Genomic DNA, 17,709 nt, shown 5'->3' with positions numbered 1-17,709 from the left:
TTCCCCAAAACACACACATCCTGGTAATTCCTAAAAACAGAAAACTATAGCCATGGGCCATGAAATCATGGAATATACTAAAGATTCCTATAAGCTCGATATAGCCCTATTCCGCCGCACCCCCCAAAAAAAATTTTTTTTGCACATATGGGCACTATGCTAGGCCTTAGGAGGAGACCAGCACTTCCAGTTCCACCCTAGCATCTTGAGGTAATTTATGCTTCAGAGTATGCCCAACTTACAACAAGTAGGATTGGGTGGGGATACAGAAAGTATACAGAGACTGCCCTAGCAATCTACCGTACTGCTTGAGAGCACACCACAGGTAAATCAGGAGTGGGGAACCAGTGGCTCTCCAGAAGTTGCTATACTACAACGCCCATCATTCCTGATCATCTGGGGCTGGCTGGGGCTGATGGGATTTTGAGTCCAACAATGTCTGGAGGGCCACTGGTTCCTCAGCCCTGAGGGCAGAGGGAAGGGAGAAAGACAAGTTTACTGAACACAGAGGAATCCTCTATGGATGGGTGTTAAAACACAGAGTCCGCTGTGTGTACATCAGTCCTGCCTTAGAAGTCTTTGGACTTTTTATTTCCAATATTTGTACCTGCCAAACCGAAGAATCAAATAGGATGCCATATTTGGTTCATTAGTATAAAGCCATTTTTCATGCTCTCAGATGAAGGTGAGAATATTTCATGAGGCACTATAGATTAGTAATAAAAACAGGGGTTTGTTTTTAGCAGAGTGTACAGCACCCATCTGCATGAGAGAAAAAGAAAAGGGGGAGGGAGGGAGGGAGGGAGGGAGGGAGGGAGGGAGGGAGGGAGGGAGGGAGATCTAATGGATTCCAAAGTCTTTATCATGCTTATCTATAGAAGTTGGTCCAAAACAAAAGTAAATAAATCCAAAAGAAAACAACATTGGTCCGACAAAACACACTGAGTTGCAAAAATGAATGAGCACTGGTAGACTGTACAACTAGGCACTGTGGATTGTCCCACCAAAACCACACAAGAAATGTAGACGAAAGGTCCCCTGGCATTTTCAGTTAAGCATTTCTCAAGTAGCTTTACTATACAAGCCTAGAAGATGCTGCCAGGCAGAATAATCAGTACTGGCTAAGCTGACCCAATGTTCTGACTCATGTAAGGCAGTTTTATAAGCCCATTGTATTTCATTCTCTGGAAGCAATGCATACTGTCACAATGCATACACAGGTGCATTTAGCAAGCACAGCCATTTTCATGGTGCTATTTTTGTTTGCATTCCCCCCTGCAAAACAGAAAGGGCCCTGGAGATTTCACAGATGTTGTAAATTTAAACAGCAGTCGGTCCCTGTAAGCGCATATGAGCAAGATCTATAATAAAAAGGAATCTAACTTCTTTTTAATGTTTTCAAAAGCATCTTTGCCCAGATAGTCAATGTGGCCTTCCTCCCATTTCCTTCGTTCATCTTCTGCACTTAGCACCTCTGGATTTGGCTGAATACATAGCTCTGAAACAGAGCTGGTAACGTCGTCCTGCAAAAAGGGAGATCAAGAAATGCCATTTGTACCGTTTTCAGGCAACACATAAAAGCCTGAAAGCTAGTTTCAAGATTCTGATAAAAGTGCAAGCAGTTGCCTTTTCAGTGCCCAGGGCAACTAGAAGATGAGCTATGTATTAATACAGATAATAGAGTAGCTCAGGTTACTTGAGGGACATTATTACAGGGCTGTATGGGAATAGAGATGTCCACAGATTGTTTGGTCTGAGTAGCAAAACTGAAGCATTTCCCCGCACTAGGATTCTAACAATGTGAGGGAGTGGAGGGGGGTGTTCCCTAGTCCCCCACCCTCTCAAGGAGACTCCCTGTGCTATTTAGAACTTGGATCTTTTAGGGCTTGTATATGAGTAGAAATTGCACAGTGGAGAATGCTCAATGTTGCACAAAGTATGGAACGGATGAGTGCAAAGAGTGAAGCAGAATGTGCAGAGCCAGGCAGCAGCTCCCTGACTTCCCTCCTCACATAATTGGAATCACCCAAAGGAGCAGAGCATCTGAACAGAGCAAGTGTCTCATAGCAAATGTAAGCAAGCCGTAATTTTGGCTCCCGTCTTCCAAATACTTTGCTGTCATTCCCACCATACTGGACGTGTATCCCATTCAGACATTTTCAGGTTCTTGGCTCTTCCCTTGCTCCCATGGCTCAGAATGCCTTCAGGTGCTTCATCCATTTCCCCTCCCCTTTTCTTCTTTTAAAAACAGAACAAAATTAGCGGATCATGCTGCTATTTGTCTGAACAGATTATCTTATGAAGATGCCTATTCCAAAATCACTGCTCTCAGATCAGAATGCAGAAATAAACATTGCCTCCAAAAGGTATATACTCATATTTACCATTTTCACGGTTTCCTGAGGAGTTGGGTTAAAAGTGGGCTCTGGAGAAGATTCACTTGGCTCGGCAATGTGGACCTCAAGACTGCCTTCAGCTTTCTGTACAGACTGATAAAAATAAAGTGCCTGTTTTACTGCTCATTCAGAAAAGAAGAGATCAATTTTTATCAAAGCCATTATGGAGCCTGGGCTCATATCTTTAAATACATCATCACTTGGTCAACCATTTCTTTCTGGGAGTGGCCGCCAGGACCACATAAAACTGGTTCTGAGAGATCTGCATTGGCTCCCAGTATGTTTCCGAGCACGTTTCAAAGTGTTGGTGCCAGTGGCGTAGCGTGGGTTGTCAGCACCCGGGGCAAGGCAAGTAATTTGCGCCCCCTAACCCGTGGATTTGTGCCCCCTAACCCGTGGATTTGTGCCCCTAACCCTAACCCCCAGATGTTGCGCCCGGTGCGGCCAGCCCCCCATGCACCCCCCACACTACGCCACTGGTTGGTGCTGACCTTTAAAGCCCTAAACGGCCTCGGTCCTGTATACCTGAAGGGGCGTCTCCACCCCCATCGTTCAGCCCAGACACTGAGATCCAGCGTCGAGGGCCTTCTGGCGGTTCCCTCATTGTAAGAAGTGAGGCTACAGGGAACCAGACAGAGGGCCTTCTCGGTAGTGGCGCCCACCCTGTGGAATGCCCTCCCATCAGATGTCAAAGAGATAAATAACTACCTGACATTCAGAAGACATCTTAAGGCAGCCCTGTTCAGGGAAGTTTTTAATATGCAATGCTGTACTGTTTTTAACACTTGATTGGGAGCCACCCAGAGTGGCTGGGGAAACTCAGCCAGATGGGCGGGGTATAAATAATAAATTATTTATTATTATTATTATTAATTATTATTATTATTATTATTGCAAAGTAGAAGTAACTTATAGGTTCAAAATAAGCTGCAAAAAACAAAAGGAATAGGTGCAACTAACCTCTTCTGTTGTGATTCAACTATTCAGAACATCAGTATGGTATGCCGCAACCCACAGAGATGTGTAGTGACCACTAACTAACATCCACTCTACCCTACTTATATACAATGAATGGGTGGTATCTCACTAACACTAGGGTTGCCATATTTCAAAGAGTGAACATCTGGACACAAAAGTTGTTGAGCCAAGACTTTAGCCAGATCAGCCAGAGATACATCTACTCCTAACTCAGTTTGTCCTGGTAGACCTTGGGTTTGTATTGCTCCCTGGCAAAGCAATCTGAAATATAGGAAACCAACTCAAATTATGCCAAGGTAAACACTCCCATTCCAAACTCCCTTCAGCAACAGGGCTACTGTCATTTGAGCAGGCCTGAGCCTGGCAGAGGGAAAACAAGCCTTTAAAATAGAGTGGATAAGTCATGTGACTGAGCTGAATGAAGTTTGGGGTGGGGTATTTCTCCCCTTGCCCATCCTACCACACCACTTTTGGGGGACTTAGTTTGGTCTTGGCTTAGCCCTGGCTGAGAGATCTACTTGTTCCAATCCCTCATTGAGGACGTTATTGGGATTGGATTGCTTAAGATTCCAGCCAGAGTCACCCTAAAAAATCCTCATTTTTAAATGGGGTTCCTCAAACTTACTTAGCATGCAACATACCCGGAAGTGAGCAAACTTTTTTGGAAGCCAAACGTCCAATGCATCTTACATGGCTTCTGATTGAGTGCAGGAAGCTCCTGCGGCCAATCGGAAGCCGCGTCTTGGTTTTCAATTGGACTTCCGGAATGGATTTCGTTGGAGAACCAAGACACAACTGCAGTTCCAATGACTGAAACATAGCATGTTGTCAAGTAAACGTATTAAGGATTAAAGTGAATATAGTTTAATAAGCCCCATCTCTGCTCTGGAGAGAAGACACTGTTCCCAAAAGTAGTCAGAAATGGAGTTCCTCGCTCTGAGGCTGCGATCCTACTGGGAAGAAAACCCCAAGTGAACTGAATGAGGTATAAGCATGCTGTTAGTATCACCAGGCTTCTGTGCCTTGTCCTAAATCCTTTAAGGACATCCCTCCCCCCTCAGATATGTGCATCTACAAGGCTCAAACAAGAAGCAGAAAACTGATGAGAGGAAACCACAAGCACACTAATGCTGCTGCTCTCTGTCTGATCCAAAGCCACTCATTTTAAAACAGAAAATAACATTATAGTAAGTTATTTACAATTGAAATTCTAATTTCATTGCTTTTCCAATGGAACCCCCCCCCTCAGATTTTAAGCATGCTCATGCCATATATAGTTGGGAGATAAGCTGGCGCAATACTTTAAATCAATTTTAAATACTTGGAAGCATCATGATATTTTTAGAATTAAGTTTACTGTAACTAATTAGCAGAAATAAAAAGTACTTACCTTTTTGGCAAATAACTCATCAGGTGAGTTTGCAACTGTTTCAGATACATGTTCCTCATTTGCTGGCAAAGAACTGCTAGTGGCAGGATTTCCTCTTTCCAATTTACTTTCATCTCCATTCAAGTTTGGCTAATAACAACAAAAATTAATGTAATTTTGGAAGTTCTTCATCCATGAAAGTTCCTATGTTTGTACTCCACGCATTTTAAATATTCTGTCTCCTTTTCCGCTACATTTCCCGCTACATTTATTTATTTTGACAGTTATCATTCTATTACCACTGCTAACAACTATATTATATGCAGAAAAGCCGTTTTTCACAAAGCAAGGAAACCAAACCAAAAAGCTTCCCTTCCAAAAAATTTACCTCTTCTCTCTGGATTTGTGGCTCAGAAGACTCCTGTGTTTTTTCCAGTAATGGCAATACATCAGAACTGTACGTCGTCCACCAGAGTTGAAGGAAACAGAGCTGACTGTTAGATAATGAGGATGAACCGTCTTCTATCACTGTTCCTGTCTGAGGATTGTACTTATAGTTCCATGGCTTTGATGGTCCCAAGAAGTGGACTACCTTTGCATCTTTGCCAAAACTACAAAAAGGACACATGTAATCTTAAAAATGAGTTTATATTAAGCCCCATTTTTAAAAAAGTAAATGCAAGATGGTTCATCTCTGCCAAGGCATTGCAGAACTTTTTATTTATTCATTCATGGGTATATAGTTTTTTTAATAATAATAAAAAAATCCAGTGACTCATAGCAATTAAAATTCAATACACAGCACCACTGCAGGAGCTAAACATAAGTGAAAATAGAACAGGCCATGGCTTACAAATACATAAGTGTAGAGGAGGGAAATCAGGTTGATAATTCCAGTACTAAGTAAGATGTGAGTTGATAACAGGCATTTGCATCTAGCTGAGGCCAGAATGCTCTTCCTTTGCTAGTGTTCTTGCTGAGATGGAGATGTTGCAAGCACTCAGCAGGCCTTGGTCCTCTGCTTGGTGGGAAAGGCCTCTGTTGTCACACCAGCAGCAGTGCTCTTGTTGGGTGGGAGACTGAAAGCAGCTCACTGTCATTGAACCAATGGCTGAAGTCACCCTTGCCAGAAAGTGGCCTCCAGTGGCTAGTGACAAGGGTCAGAGTGCCCTTCCCTTCATCTCTGCAGTCATAGGCCAACTGACAGCTGGTTGTGTGGTGGGGGGGGAGGAGAAAGTAAACTCCTTGCGAACTGCTCATTAGACAACAGGAGCATGAATTTGGCAATGCACTTGGAAGCACAAGGAACAACTAGAAGGTGTTACCATGTTCAACATGGGAGGGGGATTTTGAATTATGGCTGGAAGCCATGGCTGATGAAGGCAGGATGGACAGAATGATGTTTAGCAAGATGCCCTGGAAACACATCAGTCTCACTTATCCTGTTCCGTCACCTATGGCCTCTTCTAAGTGTAAAAGGCCTTCCATTCCATTACACATCAACAAGGAGGGATTCTTGCACATTTAAAGCAAAAGCATCCCATCAGTACCTGGTAGGGAATTTTGGTTTTCCGGTTGAGCATTGCATGGGCTGTCTCATTTGCTTTTCTGTTGTTTATCAAGCGAATAGTTGCAGAATTAAGTGTTTATATTTTATATATTTATTATATATTTGGTGCATAATTTAGGTGTTTGTATTTTTGCATGCTTAGGGGTGCCATTACTTCTTCCAGATTAAACAAACACGGCAGTCAAACTATTCCAAGCTGATCACTGGTTTTGTGTAAACATAGTGGTCAGAAACAGCAAGCTGAATGTTTTTGCCATATAAATAAATTGACCAGTTGATCACCATATTTGGGACCTACATATATATATATACTGATAGGAATGCTATGTATGACACAAGGTGATCAGTAGCTTCAGAATAGCCAATTACTGATTTCCTAAATCAGGCTTGCTTTTGAAACTGTTGTGACACATTGCAAGGTGTTGGACCAGATGATCCTCAGGGTCCTTTCCAATTCTATGATTCTACGAGAGGTTCAACACCTATATATGATCTTGGTTGTGAGCAATCTTGTGTTGCATGTGTGTACATACATTATCAGCTATGACAAAGAGAAACCTGTGAGCATATGACTTTAGAAGAGATTTTTTGCCCATGCAAGGGTCTGCCACTGAGATTTCAGCCCTAGAGTAAGGGAGACATTCACCAATGTATTATAGAGAGAGGTATATTCCTGTACTTACTATTGAAAAGCAGGGGCATAGGTGTAGACAACACTGCTGCTTAGATTATAGAGAAATGGCAAGTGTTTGTTAATGTCTGTTGTTGCCCAGTTGTTGAAGAAACTGTTTAACAATCCCTGATCACCTCCTAAAGTATTGAAAAGAACACATAACATAAACATCCATTTCATCTTCAAACCCAAACTTACTCATGCCAAATGGTACTGACAATTGGTTTTGACCACCTGCCCAAATTTTTAATCAGTTTCCGAAACTGGTTTTTCTCATTTCTTCTTCCCGTTTTTACATGGCATGCTATATTTGGGGCGAAAACATCAGCAAGAGGAACTTGTGGGCTTCCAGCTGATGCCTGACTCCAACTTCCATTATTCCTGACAACTGACCATGCTTGCTGAGGATGATGGGAGTTGGAGTCCAGCAATATCTGGAGGACCACCGTTTCTCCATCCCTGTACATTCCTCTTTATGGAATAGTGGAGCTATGAGAACGAAAACAACAGCCAGCACTGAAAATGCCAACAGTTTATGGGGTGGCTTTATTATTAGCCAACTTCCCCACCCAGCAAATAGTAGCCGGTGAATCCAAAGTGGGGGAAGGTACTTGAGACACCATGACACAATCTAATATGAACTGCTAGATGATACAGGAAATGGGGGAAGCTGTATATATGAAAGCCATTTACAGTAGCAATTGCTGTTTGACGGTCTTTCCTGTCTCTTTTTGGTAGCATCTACTTCTGAACTTTCATCCTAGCTTGCCATTTCAGAGATCAGTGGCCTTACTAAAATGTCCGCATCCATGAAAACACATTGGCTGTAGTAAGGGTCCACCTCCATCAAAAGTTCACATCGTCAAAGAACTTCACCAACGCGGACCTCACTCAAGCAGAACCAGGAAGGGGAGCAGGTCAGTGAACTTACCATCAAAGCTGCCATGTTCATTTGCAAACTGCAGGAGGAGGTTGTAGGTTTTCAAAGAAGGTTTAAAAACAAACACACCACTGTTAAAGCAGTCTGGCCAGCCAGAATCTGGAGCTGCTGATAATTCTTCCCGGTCAAACAGCTCGTCAATATTGCACAGTACCTAGAAAAGACGTGGCATGTTGGAATCGTATCCGATCCCCCTACTATACAAATTTCAGGGATTCAAAACTCTTTCTTAGCTGTTTTGTCTTTATCAACTGGCTATGTCATCTCCTACCATTCACCACTCCCCTTCAACCCTGCAATCAGCATCAATATGAACACACCAGTGTGTTGCTTCTCACATTGGAAATGATGGGAGACACTTTTAAATGTACTACGGGACTGCTAAGCATTCGTGGTTTCCCATCTCAATAACAGAATAGAACATTCTACACCCTAAAGTGTGTAGATATAGCTTTGGATATAGATAGCTGCTGCTTTATAACTGTACTGACATTCTGCACTGAAGAATGAAGTACAGATTCGCACCTACAGTGTACATATATTATTCATATGCATGTGCTATGCAAACATACCGTATTGGCCTGAATATAAGCCACACTTTCCCCCCAATTTCCGACTGTGAAAAGTTAAAATGTGGCTTATATTCACAACCTTATTGTATGCAGCCAGCAGCACGGGGCAAACAGTGCCAGGAGCGCGGCAAAGCGGTGCCCGCCCCATGCGTAGTCCCCCATCCTCTCCCCCAAGGCAGGGAAGGGGGAGAATGAGGAAGGGGAAAGGCCGTTGTCAATGCAGTGTGTCTTCCCCTGCCCACCCAGTATGCAGCCAGGAGCAGTGAGGAATGGAGCAGCTTATATATAGGTATTTTTCCTCCCCCCCCCCCACTCCCAATTTTAAAGGTGTGGCTTATATTTGGGTGCTGCTTATATTCGGGCCAATACGGTATTTACAAACCTACACAGGATTTCCCCCAACCCACATATGAATCTATTCCATTGAAATCCCACAACAATCAACAAAAAGGTCACCAGTAACTGAAAGCAACAAGACAAAACTTTCTTTTTCTAACTCGTGCTTCCCTTACCAATGTGTCTGCATCCATGAAGACACATTTGCTATACTGAGTAAGAGTCCAGCAATGAAGTTTGGTAAAGGTTACACCCAGTTCCAGTCTCTCCAGCAAAGCCAAGTGCATAGAGTCATTGCTGTCAATTTCATTCACATCCACCACTGTGTCAAATATGTTGTTGAGGGCAGCCCTGACAAAACAAGTAAAATACAAGATTGGGAGCCTTGAGACATCTCCTTTTGCAAGAAATGCAGTACATGGTTTCTGACATTAAACTGAACTGAGAACAGCAGCTGAATTTTTTAAAACAACTACAGGCATCTCCACACTTACACGTGTTTGATTTAAACTGCCAAAAGATGCCAAAAGGGGAAAATCAGCCACAAAGAGTGGGAAAACTGCAAAAAGTGATGTAAAAAGTGGGGGAAATGGCTAGCAATTCCTGGAGACTTTGCAACTGCTATCCCATGAGCCTTTGCACTGACCTGGTAGAGAGTTGAAGTTTGAGAAAGGAGGTACCTCTAAATCATAGCCAGGTACTTCAGGGTACCGGTCTACCCCCCTTGTTGTCATTTCCACATTGTGCTCCAGAGATGAGGAAGACTGAGAGCCACCATTGATGCCAGTCTGGTAAGTGCAGCTGGTTTTTTTAAGGGTTTTCAAGGATTTCCAGGGGTTTAGAAGATGTTTACAGGCGTTCTAAATGGTGTTCCCCACTATACATGATTTCATGTATATATGTGGTACCCGGGAACGTAACCCCCACATGAGTGGGGAGATGCCTGTAGTATCTACTAGATGCAAGATAAACAAGCAAACAAAGTCACATTAGAAATATAAGAAAAACCAAAACCAAAATCCACTTCCTATGAATTATAAGAAGCAGTTGCTGGTAACTAAGGAGCAGGAGCAAAATGTAAGGAAACAAGTTAAAGATGCCACACAAGAACCAAAGATTACAGGTCAAAACCAATCTGACTATTTAAAATGTCAACTAATAATCAAAGTTGATCAGCTATCGTAAGACTTAGAAGAACGATTCAATATCCATTTCGGTTCAAGCGACTGCCAAGTGATGAGGAATACAGTCGTACCTTGGTTTTTGAACAGCTTAGTTAATGAACAACTTGGAACTCGAACACCGTAAACCCCGAAGTAGGTGTTTCGGTTTGCGAACTTTGCCTTGGAAGCCGAACGTCCAGCGTGGCTTCCACAGCTTCCAATTGACTGCAGGACGCTCCTGCAGCCAATTGGAAGCTGCACCTTGGTTTTTGAACATTGCGGAAGTCAAACGGACTTCCGGACCGCATTGTGTTAAAAAACCAAGGTACAACTGTAACTGAGTAATGATCAATATGTAATGGAGGAACTGCCTGTGTTTCCAACAGCAGGAGCCAGGTGCATAGACCTGGAAGCTCAAAAGCAGAGCATGAATGTTCTCCCCTGCTGCTTGTCTCCAGCATCTAGTAGTCTGATACAAGGACGGCTTCTGAATATCAAGTTCCACTGAGCTGTCATTTCCTCTGTATTTATGTTCAGGCATGAGTGCTGATTTTTACATGGCCATAATGACACCATCCCTGAGCAAGGGAAGGGGGTATCAGCAGGTTCAGGAAAATCCCGAAAATATGCAGATAATGATCCTATGAAGGAGGGTTCCCAGTACAGCCCATTTGAAGACTAAATATTCCCAGTGGCCACAGAAAAGTATCAGACTGTTAGGGAGGAGAGCAAATGGAAGGAAGGCATGGCTAACACTTGGAACAGTAGACAAAGGCATTTGGTGCTGCAAAATTTTGTTGCAGGTACCATTTGGCTTAGTTAATAGCCATCAGCTGTCCTATCCTGCATCATCCAATCCTTTTTAAACCTATTTAAACAAGTGGCTATTGGTACATCTGGCAGGAGCTAATTCCATAATTTATAGCCAAGTGCTAGACATGTCTACTCAGAAGCAAGCCCCATGGAATTCAATGGGACTTTATCCCAGGTAAGTGTGTATGCCTTTATTGCCCACTGGGCAAAAAAAAAAAAAAACCTTCCGTCTTATCTAGTCTGAACCTACTGCCAATCGGTTTCTTTGAATAAACCTCAGTTCTTTGTTTCTGATAGGAAACAAAACTTCTGTCGTTCTTCTAAGAGACCTCCTTCTTTCCTAAACTGTAATAAATATGTTTGTGTTTCCCTACAAAATTTGTCAATAGACGGTGATTCCGGTAAGTGAATGAAATGGGAGCAGGGAAGAAACACCACAAAACCTGTTACAAATATTTGGATAGAATGTTGCCCTCTTTGGATGTTCTGTCTGAATATGGAAAGGGAGAAGGGAAAATGCATAGGGTAAGCCCCACCCTCTTGGTGATGCTATGTGCACCAGGCACACTTCCTGGCCAGTGTATGACCTGTGTTTTTCTGAAAGGAGCTCTCCTACTCATACACACAGTTCCCAGGAAGGAATGGGAACCCTGATTGACCGCTCACACCATCCCACACTCTAACTGAATGCTGAAATGTTATCCATATCTGTGTGTAAATTGGAGTTTGGACTTTTTATGGCTGAAAACCTGTAATGCAGTTCTTTTCTTCATGAAGTCACCGAAGTATATCAGTCTCTGCTTACAGTTCTGTGCACAAAGTGATCCAAATATAGGACCACAAGAGGAAATCTGTTTTCTAAACAAAACAAAACCTGTTTGCTCACACTTCTGGCCACATATGATTTCATTAGGAATTAAGCAACTCATTCAACACACTGCCTGCTTATTGTTATTTTGTAATCAGGGTTATGGAACAGAATTTGCATTTACATTTTGAAGATATTCAATTAATTGAATCTGAGAGCGTGTCCTCACCTCATTGCACTGGAGACTTGAGATGTAATTAGCACTGCCAGCCTTCGAGATGTTTTATGGTTCCTCAAGGACTGTCCGAGAACCAGAGCTCCATGGCAATAAACATCATTGGTAGCAAGGGTCACAAAGGCCTGGTCTGTCACTGTAAACAAGAATTTCAGAGTGGTCCATTATGACAGCAGCCGAGAATTAGCTGGGGACCTTCTTACCTCATCCTATCAAGCTGCAATTTCTGTAAACGTGTGTTGACTCTACAATTAGCTCTTTTGCTTACATAAACCTTTGAGAGAAACAAGTAAATAATTGCATAAGCTAGCAAGGTTTTGCTTCCTATTAGCAGATTGTATGACAACATGTCCCAGATTTTGTTTTCCCATAGTGAAAGAGACAATACAGTGGTACCTCGGGTTAAGTACTTAATTCGTTCCAGAGGTCTGTACTTAACCTGAAACTGTTCTTAACCTGAAGCACCACTTTAGCTAATAGGGCCTCCTGCTGCTGCCACACTGCCAGAGCACAATTTCTGTTCTCATCCTGAAGCAAAGTTCTTAACCTGAAGCAATATTTCTGGGTTAGTGAAGTCTGTAACCTGAAGTATATGTTACCTGAAGCGTATGTAGCCCGAGGTACCACTGTATAGAATTAAGCATAACACATGATGCACTTGTACATAGATTCATACACAGAGGCCCACCCATGCAATCTTGGTGCAACTGAAAAAGATGCAAACCATAGAATAGAATCATAGAGTTGGAAGAGACCACAAGGGCCATCGAGTCCAACCCCCTGCCAAGCAGGAAACACCATCAGAGCACTCCTGACATATGGTTGTCAAGCCTCTGCTTAAAGGCCTCCAAAGAAGGAGACTCCACCACACTCCTTGGCAGCAAATTCCACTGTCGAACAGCTCTTACTGTCAGGAAGTTCTGTCAGGAACATATAGGGTGAGCCAGCCTATGAGTGCAAGTGATGGTATGCGAGCTTTGTATCGCACACTGCGGGGAGAGACAGGTGCCTTAATACATTTAGGACACTGGTATCAGGCTATGTACACAGAAGCCCTTTGTTTATGGCCATGTGACATCTATTTATGACTTTGCCTATATGCACCCAATGGGCATTGGGATATTTCTGCGGACTTAAAGTACTCTGCCTTCAAATAATTAATTGCACACCCACTCACCTGCTATGGAACTCCAGTGAATTGCACAAGTTTTCTGGGACATGGGGTGTAGGATACACAGAGAGTTTATGTGATGTACCAGTTTAGCTTGTCAGGCCTCATGGAGGTCCGGCTAAGCAGGTACAACATCCCATTCATACAAAATACTGCCAGTGCAGTCAGGCCTAGGCCTAAGCTACAGAAAGAGGAGACATTCTCTAAATTGCAACCCTCTCGTGATACTGTACAACCCTGTTGTAGAGAAAGCAAGCAACGTGAAGAGTCTAAGTACCATTGACTCTGTTTTGCTTAATGCAAATTCCTCCTTGGAAATGAGCGGGTGCTAAACCTTAAAATTAGGAACCAAAACGAAACCTATAATTTCCCTGCACATTTGCAAGGAATCTTCAACTACTGCAACTGGATGTTTATTTTTGAAAGCAGATGTGTTGCTCATCAAACAACACTTAGCATGTAAAGAAGGGAAATTACTTCATTACAGACTATTTCTGATTTTGCTTTCGCCAGGCTACGCTCGTGTGAACGGAATAAAACGTCAGGCACAATAGAGAAACATACAGGAATTAAATAGGGTTGTTTATATTTACTTATGGGAAACAGGTGAACTAATAAAAATGATACAGTTTTCAGTGCATTTTAAATAAATGGGGGGGGGGCTTCATCACAAGAAGGGAGATTCCAACAAAACACCAGGAAGACCTTTCTGGCAGTAAGAGCTGTTCCACAGCAGAACAGAATCTGTTAGGAGGTTGTGGTGGATTCTCCATTGGAGGTTTTTAAGCACATGTGATCTAGTTGAGATTCCTGCATTGCAGGGGGTTGGACTAGATGACCCTTGGGGTCCCTTCCAACTCTCCGATTCTATGAATACAGTGTGGTAGTTATCTGCTAGAGAAAGGGTCATAGTCTAGTGGTAGGGGTTTGGATGCAGAAGGTCCCAGGTTCCATCTCTGGCTTCTCTAGATAGGACTGGGAATGTCCCCCATCAAACCCTGCAGTCGCTGCCTGTCCATGCAGACAATACAGTGCCATATGGACCAATGGCCATGTTCTACATAATCTTACACAAGCATATGTTCTGCATAATCTTACGCATACTTATTCAGAAGTAAGCCCCACTGAAATAAAAGGTAAAGGTAAAGGGACCCCTGACCATTAGGTCCAGTCGTGGCCGACTCTGGGGTTGCAGCGCTCATCTCGCTTTATTGGCCGAGGGAGCCGGCGTACAGCTTCCGGGTCATGTGGCCAGCATGACTAAGCCGCTTCTGGCGAACCAGAGCAGCACACGGAAACACCATTTACCTTCTCGTCAGAGCAGTACCTATTTATCTACTTGCACTTTGACGTGCTTTCGAACTGCTAGGTTGGCAGGAGCTGGGACCGAGCAACGGGAGCTCACCCTGTCGCGGGGATTCAAACCACCGACCTTCTGATCGGCAAGCGCCACCCGCTTCCCTCTCCCACTGAAATAAATGCATACAATTCTTTAAAAACCTATTGCATGTACATGTATAAAGAGTCGTTCTACATGGCTGAGATCAGAAAAGAGAAATGAAAGAATGTACAGTGGTACCTCGGGTTAAGAACTTAATTTGTTCTGGAGATCTGTTCTTAATCTGAAACTATTCTTAACCTGAAGCACCACTTTAGCTAATGGGGCCTTCCACTGCCACTGTGCCACCACCACGCAATTTCTGCTCTCATCATGAAGCAAAATTCTTAACCCGAGGTAATATTTCTGGGTTAGCAGAGTCTGTAACCTGAAGTGTCTGTAACCTGAAGCGTCTGTAACCCGAGGTACCACTGTACTAAGGGTGTATTTCTGCCATGTGTACTAGGTAACAAAAGTAAGCATGCAGTAGGATTCAACCTCTTCCTTCTCACTCTCTTCTTGATGAACTGTGCCCAGTATAATGTATTCAGAATGAAAACTGCTTGGAGAAAATGCATATACTGTATTTCCCAAAGGAGGAAACAAAGAACAGAGGGGAGAGGGGAGAAATCCACTTACCAGGCATCCTTTAAAGCCAACAGGGGAAGCTGCTAAGTAAATCCAATACTGATGGGAGAGAGAAGGGTTCCCAGCAGGCCTGTCTCACTCAACAAATCACCAGATAAGATTAGCCTCTTTCTTTCCTGCTGATGAGAGCAAGTGAATTAAAACATTCATTCACACATTCCCCAGACTGCATGTGGCTCCAGATTGCTGTGGCCTCAGGAACAAATCCAACCTCACTTTGAGAGACAGAAGGAAAGATGTCGGAGGGAACTTGATCTTTCCTACTGTTCAGGACCCACCCAACTTTTCTTTGGGTGGTCGATCAAAAAAGGAAACTCAATACTGTACAAATCTTTTAAAAGCTATGCAGAAGCGCACGTGAGCACGTCTCCTTCCATTCCCTTTTACCAGCAAAAGGAGGCCCAGTTTCATGTTCCTTCCTTCACATTCCCCAGCAAAATATTGACTCTTTGATATCTGACCGTGCATTTGCAGTTGAGAGGGAGAAAAGCAAAAGGCTAAAACGAAGAATGAGTCTCGCAGCAGCCTAACAGGCCGGTGGTTGTTGGCGATCGTTTTTGTTTTCTCCGGCTAGCCCCCGCTTCTTCCAACAGCACGATGCTAAAGGGACGTTCACTCCGGAGCAAGCCCGTCAAAGTTTAGCGGCATGTAACTCCGCGTGATCAGGGCTGCAACCACAGGGCCCGGTCCTCTGCACGCCTGCTTGCATGCGAGCTCAGGAGGACTTGCTTCTGAGTAGGTGCACACAGGCTAATGCCTCGGCGATCCGCTAGTCCTCAAGGTTGCCCCAAGGATCGTGGCAGGTTTGCTATAACGGATCAAGGCAATAACAACCCTCACCCATGCGCTGGCAACCACCCCGTGCTGCCCCCCTCCATCCGCCCACGGGGTGAGGGGCATGGGCGTTGCCAAAGGGGGCAGGAGGGGGCAACTGCCCCCAATCAATTAAAATACTTAACTGAGGTTCTGCCCCCGCAAAAAAAGGCTGCACCCCCCTAACATAAATCCTCGCTGGTGAGGGGAAAGGGTGCTATTAGCATAGTCCAACCTTGGGCCAGCCACTGGGTCAGCCGATCCTACCTCGCAGGGTTGTGGTGCAGGACACGTGCGCCATCTAGAGCTTCTTGGAGAAAGGGTGGGCTTTAAATGCAATAGCCCCTTCCTGCCTCCATCATGGGAGAAATCTTGGCTCCCCCTCCCCTCCCCTCCAGTGCAAGGACAAAGCTGCTGGGCGCCCCTCGGACCTCCTCCCCCGCTTACCCTGCCGGCTCCATCCCTGCTACCACTCCACACCATGCGCGTCCCCTGCTCTGCAAGCGGCGCTGCCCTCTGCAAGTCCTCCAGGCGCCCTTGGGGGCTTCCACGGGCAGCTCGGCCGACGCGTCGCTGCTCTCTGCCCAGTCGCCGCCGCGGCCAGCCGACGGGGCGAAAGGCAACCTGTGACGCGCCCCCCTCCCAGGCAGCGGGGGCGGGGCCTCGCGCTCATTGGCCCTCGCCGCGACCCCGCCCCTCCCTCGGCCAAGCCAAGCAGTGTCCGGGCCCCGTCGCGGAGAGGGGCTCGCCAGGCGCGCTGCGACAGAGCGGGAGCGAAGCGAGCTCTGCTGCAGCATCAAACAGGCTGCGTTGGGGCCGGAGCGGGGGGGTGGGGTCGATCTTGTCACTTGGAGGTTGGGAGTTGGTAAAAAGATTTATATGCCGCTGAAGAAAAAGCAGTGAGCACAGGGGTGCCAAGTTGAATAAAATAGGGGGATTGCAGAATCGATCACAAGACGTGCTGCGCCGCGCACACCCCATTTGAATGGCAGTGCCCATCAAGTTGGGCGGGGGGCAGCCCTTCAAATAAATTTATTTTTGTTGAAAGGGCCTCGGCCCCTAGGAGTTGGCTCCTGTGGGTGTGCATAATCGATGCAATACAAAACGACAATCAAAAGATTTTAGAAACAAGTCGACGTCATGAAATTATCCGAATAAGTCAAGATAGGGAGGGTTGGAGCTCCTGGTTGGAGCTCCAAGAAACTCCTGTGTTGGTTCGTCTTTTCTCATTCCCATCCCTAGTTAAATCGCTCTCCCTAGCCTTGCCTTCGGCGGGGACGGCCTCGTTAAAAATGATCGTCGTGAGTTGCTAGAGTTGGGCACTCTTTAGGGTTCACGTGTTCTGCCTCTTGTATGCATCAAAGAGAGAGAGACAGACTGCGTAACACTGAGGGGGAAATTACGTGGATGGATGGGGAGGGCAGAGATAAACTACCGTATGTTAGAGTATAAAAAACATAAAATACTTGATAACAAGAAGAAGGGGCCATATTGGAGTCAGTGTGGCGTAGTAGTTAGTGTGTTGGGCTAACCCTGGAGCACCAGGATTCAAATCTCTGCTCAGCCATGAGTCCCAGAGGGTGACCTTGGGCCAGTCTCTAAGTCAGTCTGCCTCTTAATCTCACCTCACAGAGATGTGGGGATCAGAGGCATACCTAGCCTTCCCTGCACCATTGGAAAGGAGATATATTGAAGTGCATGGACGGATATAAATGTCATAATAACAACCCCAAAGGTAGAGAAGAGGGGCTTAACTTTCCTCTCCCTGTCAAAAGCTTTCCTGGCTGCTATTTGCCTTGAGGGGAGAGTGAGGTGGTTGCCTCAGCAATATATTATGGGTGTCATG

At 44.8% G+C, this 17,709-nt stretch overlaps 1 protein-coding gene across 3 annotated transcripts; it reads right to left on the bottom strand.

The window, feature by feature from the left end:
• Positions 1–38: 38 nt before the first annotated feature.
• Positions 39–16,480, bottom strand: GYG2 (glycogenin 2). 3 transcript variants are annotated; one of them, XM_081908631.1, is made up of 10 exons: positions 16,311–16,480; positions 15,042–15,858; positions 11,848–11,989; positions 9,011–9,185; positions 7,918–8,080; positions 6,997–7,123; positions 5,132–5,354; positions 4,765–4,893; positions 2,385–2,489; positions 39–1,523 (listed from the first exon to the last, which is right to left on the bottom strand). In XM_081908631.1, exons 2-10 carry the CDS (start codon positions 15,046–15,048, stop codon positions 1,362–1,364), a joined length of 1,233 nt encoding a protein of 410 aa, XP_081764757.1. In that variant the 5' UTR covers positions 15,049–15,858; positions 16,311–16,480; the 3' UTR covers positions 39–1,361. The 3 variants fall into 3 exon arrangements, with proteins under 3 accessions (XP_081764757.1, XP_081764756.1, XP_081764755.1); XM_081908630.1 differs by having other exon boundaries at positions 15,042–15,169; XM_081908629.1 differs by having other exon boundaries at positions 15,042–15,166.
• Positions 16,481–17,709: the final 1,229 nt, after the last annotated feature.

This window comes from Podarcis melisellensis (genome assembly GCF_964234715.1).
Source record: "Podarcis melisellensis genome assembly, chromosome: 4".
NCBI classification, from domain to species: Eukaryota; Metazoa; Chordata; class Lepidosauria; order Squamata; family Lacertidae; genus Podarcis; species Podarcis melisellensis.
The sequence above is the reverse complement of the archived record's forward strand: the minus strand, read 5'-3'. Positions and strand labels throughout refer to the sequence as shown.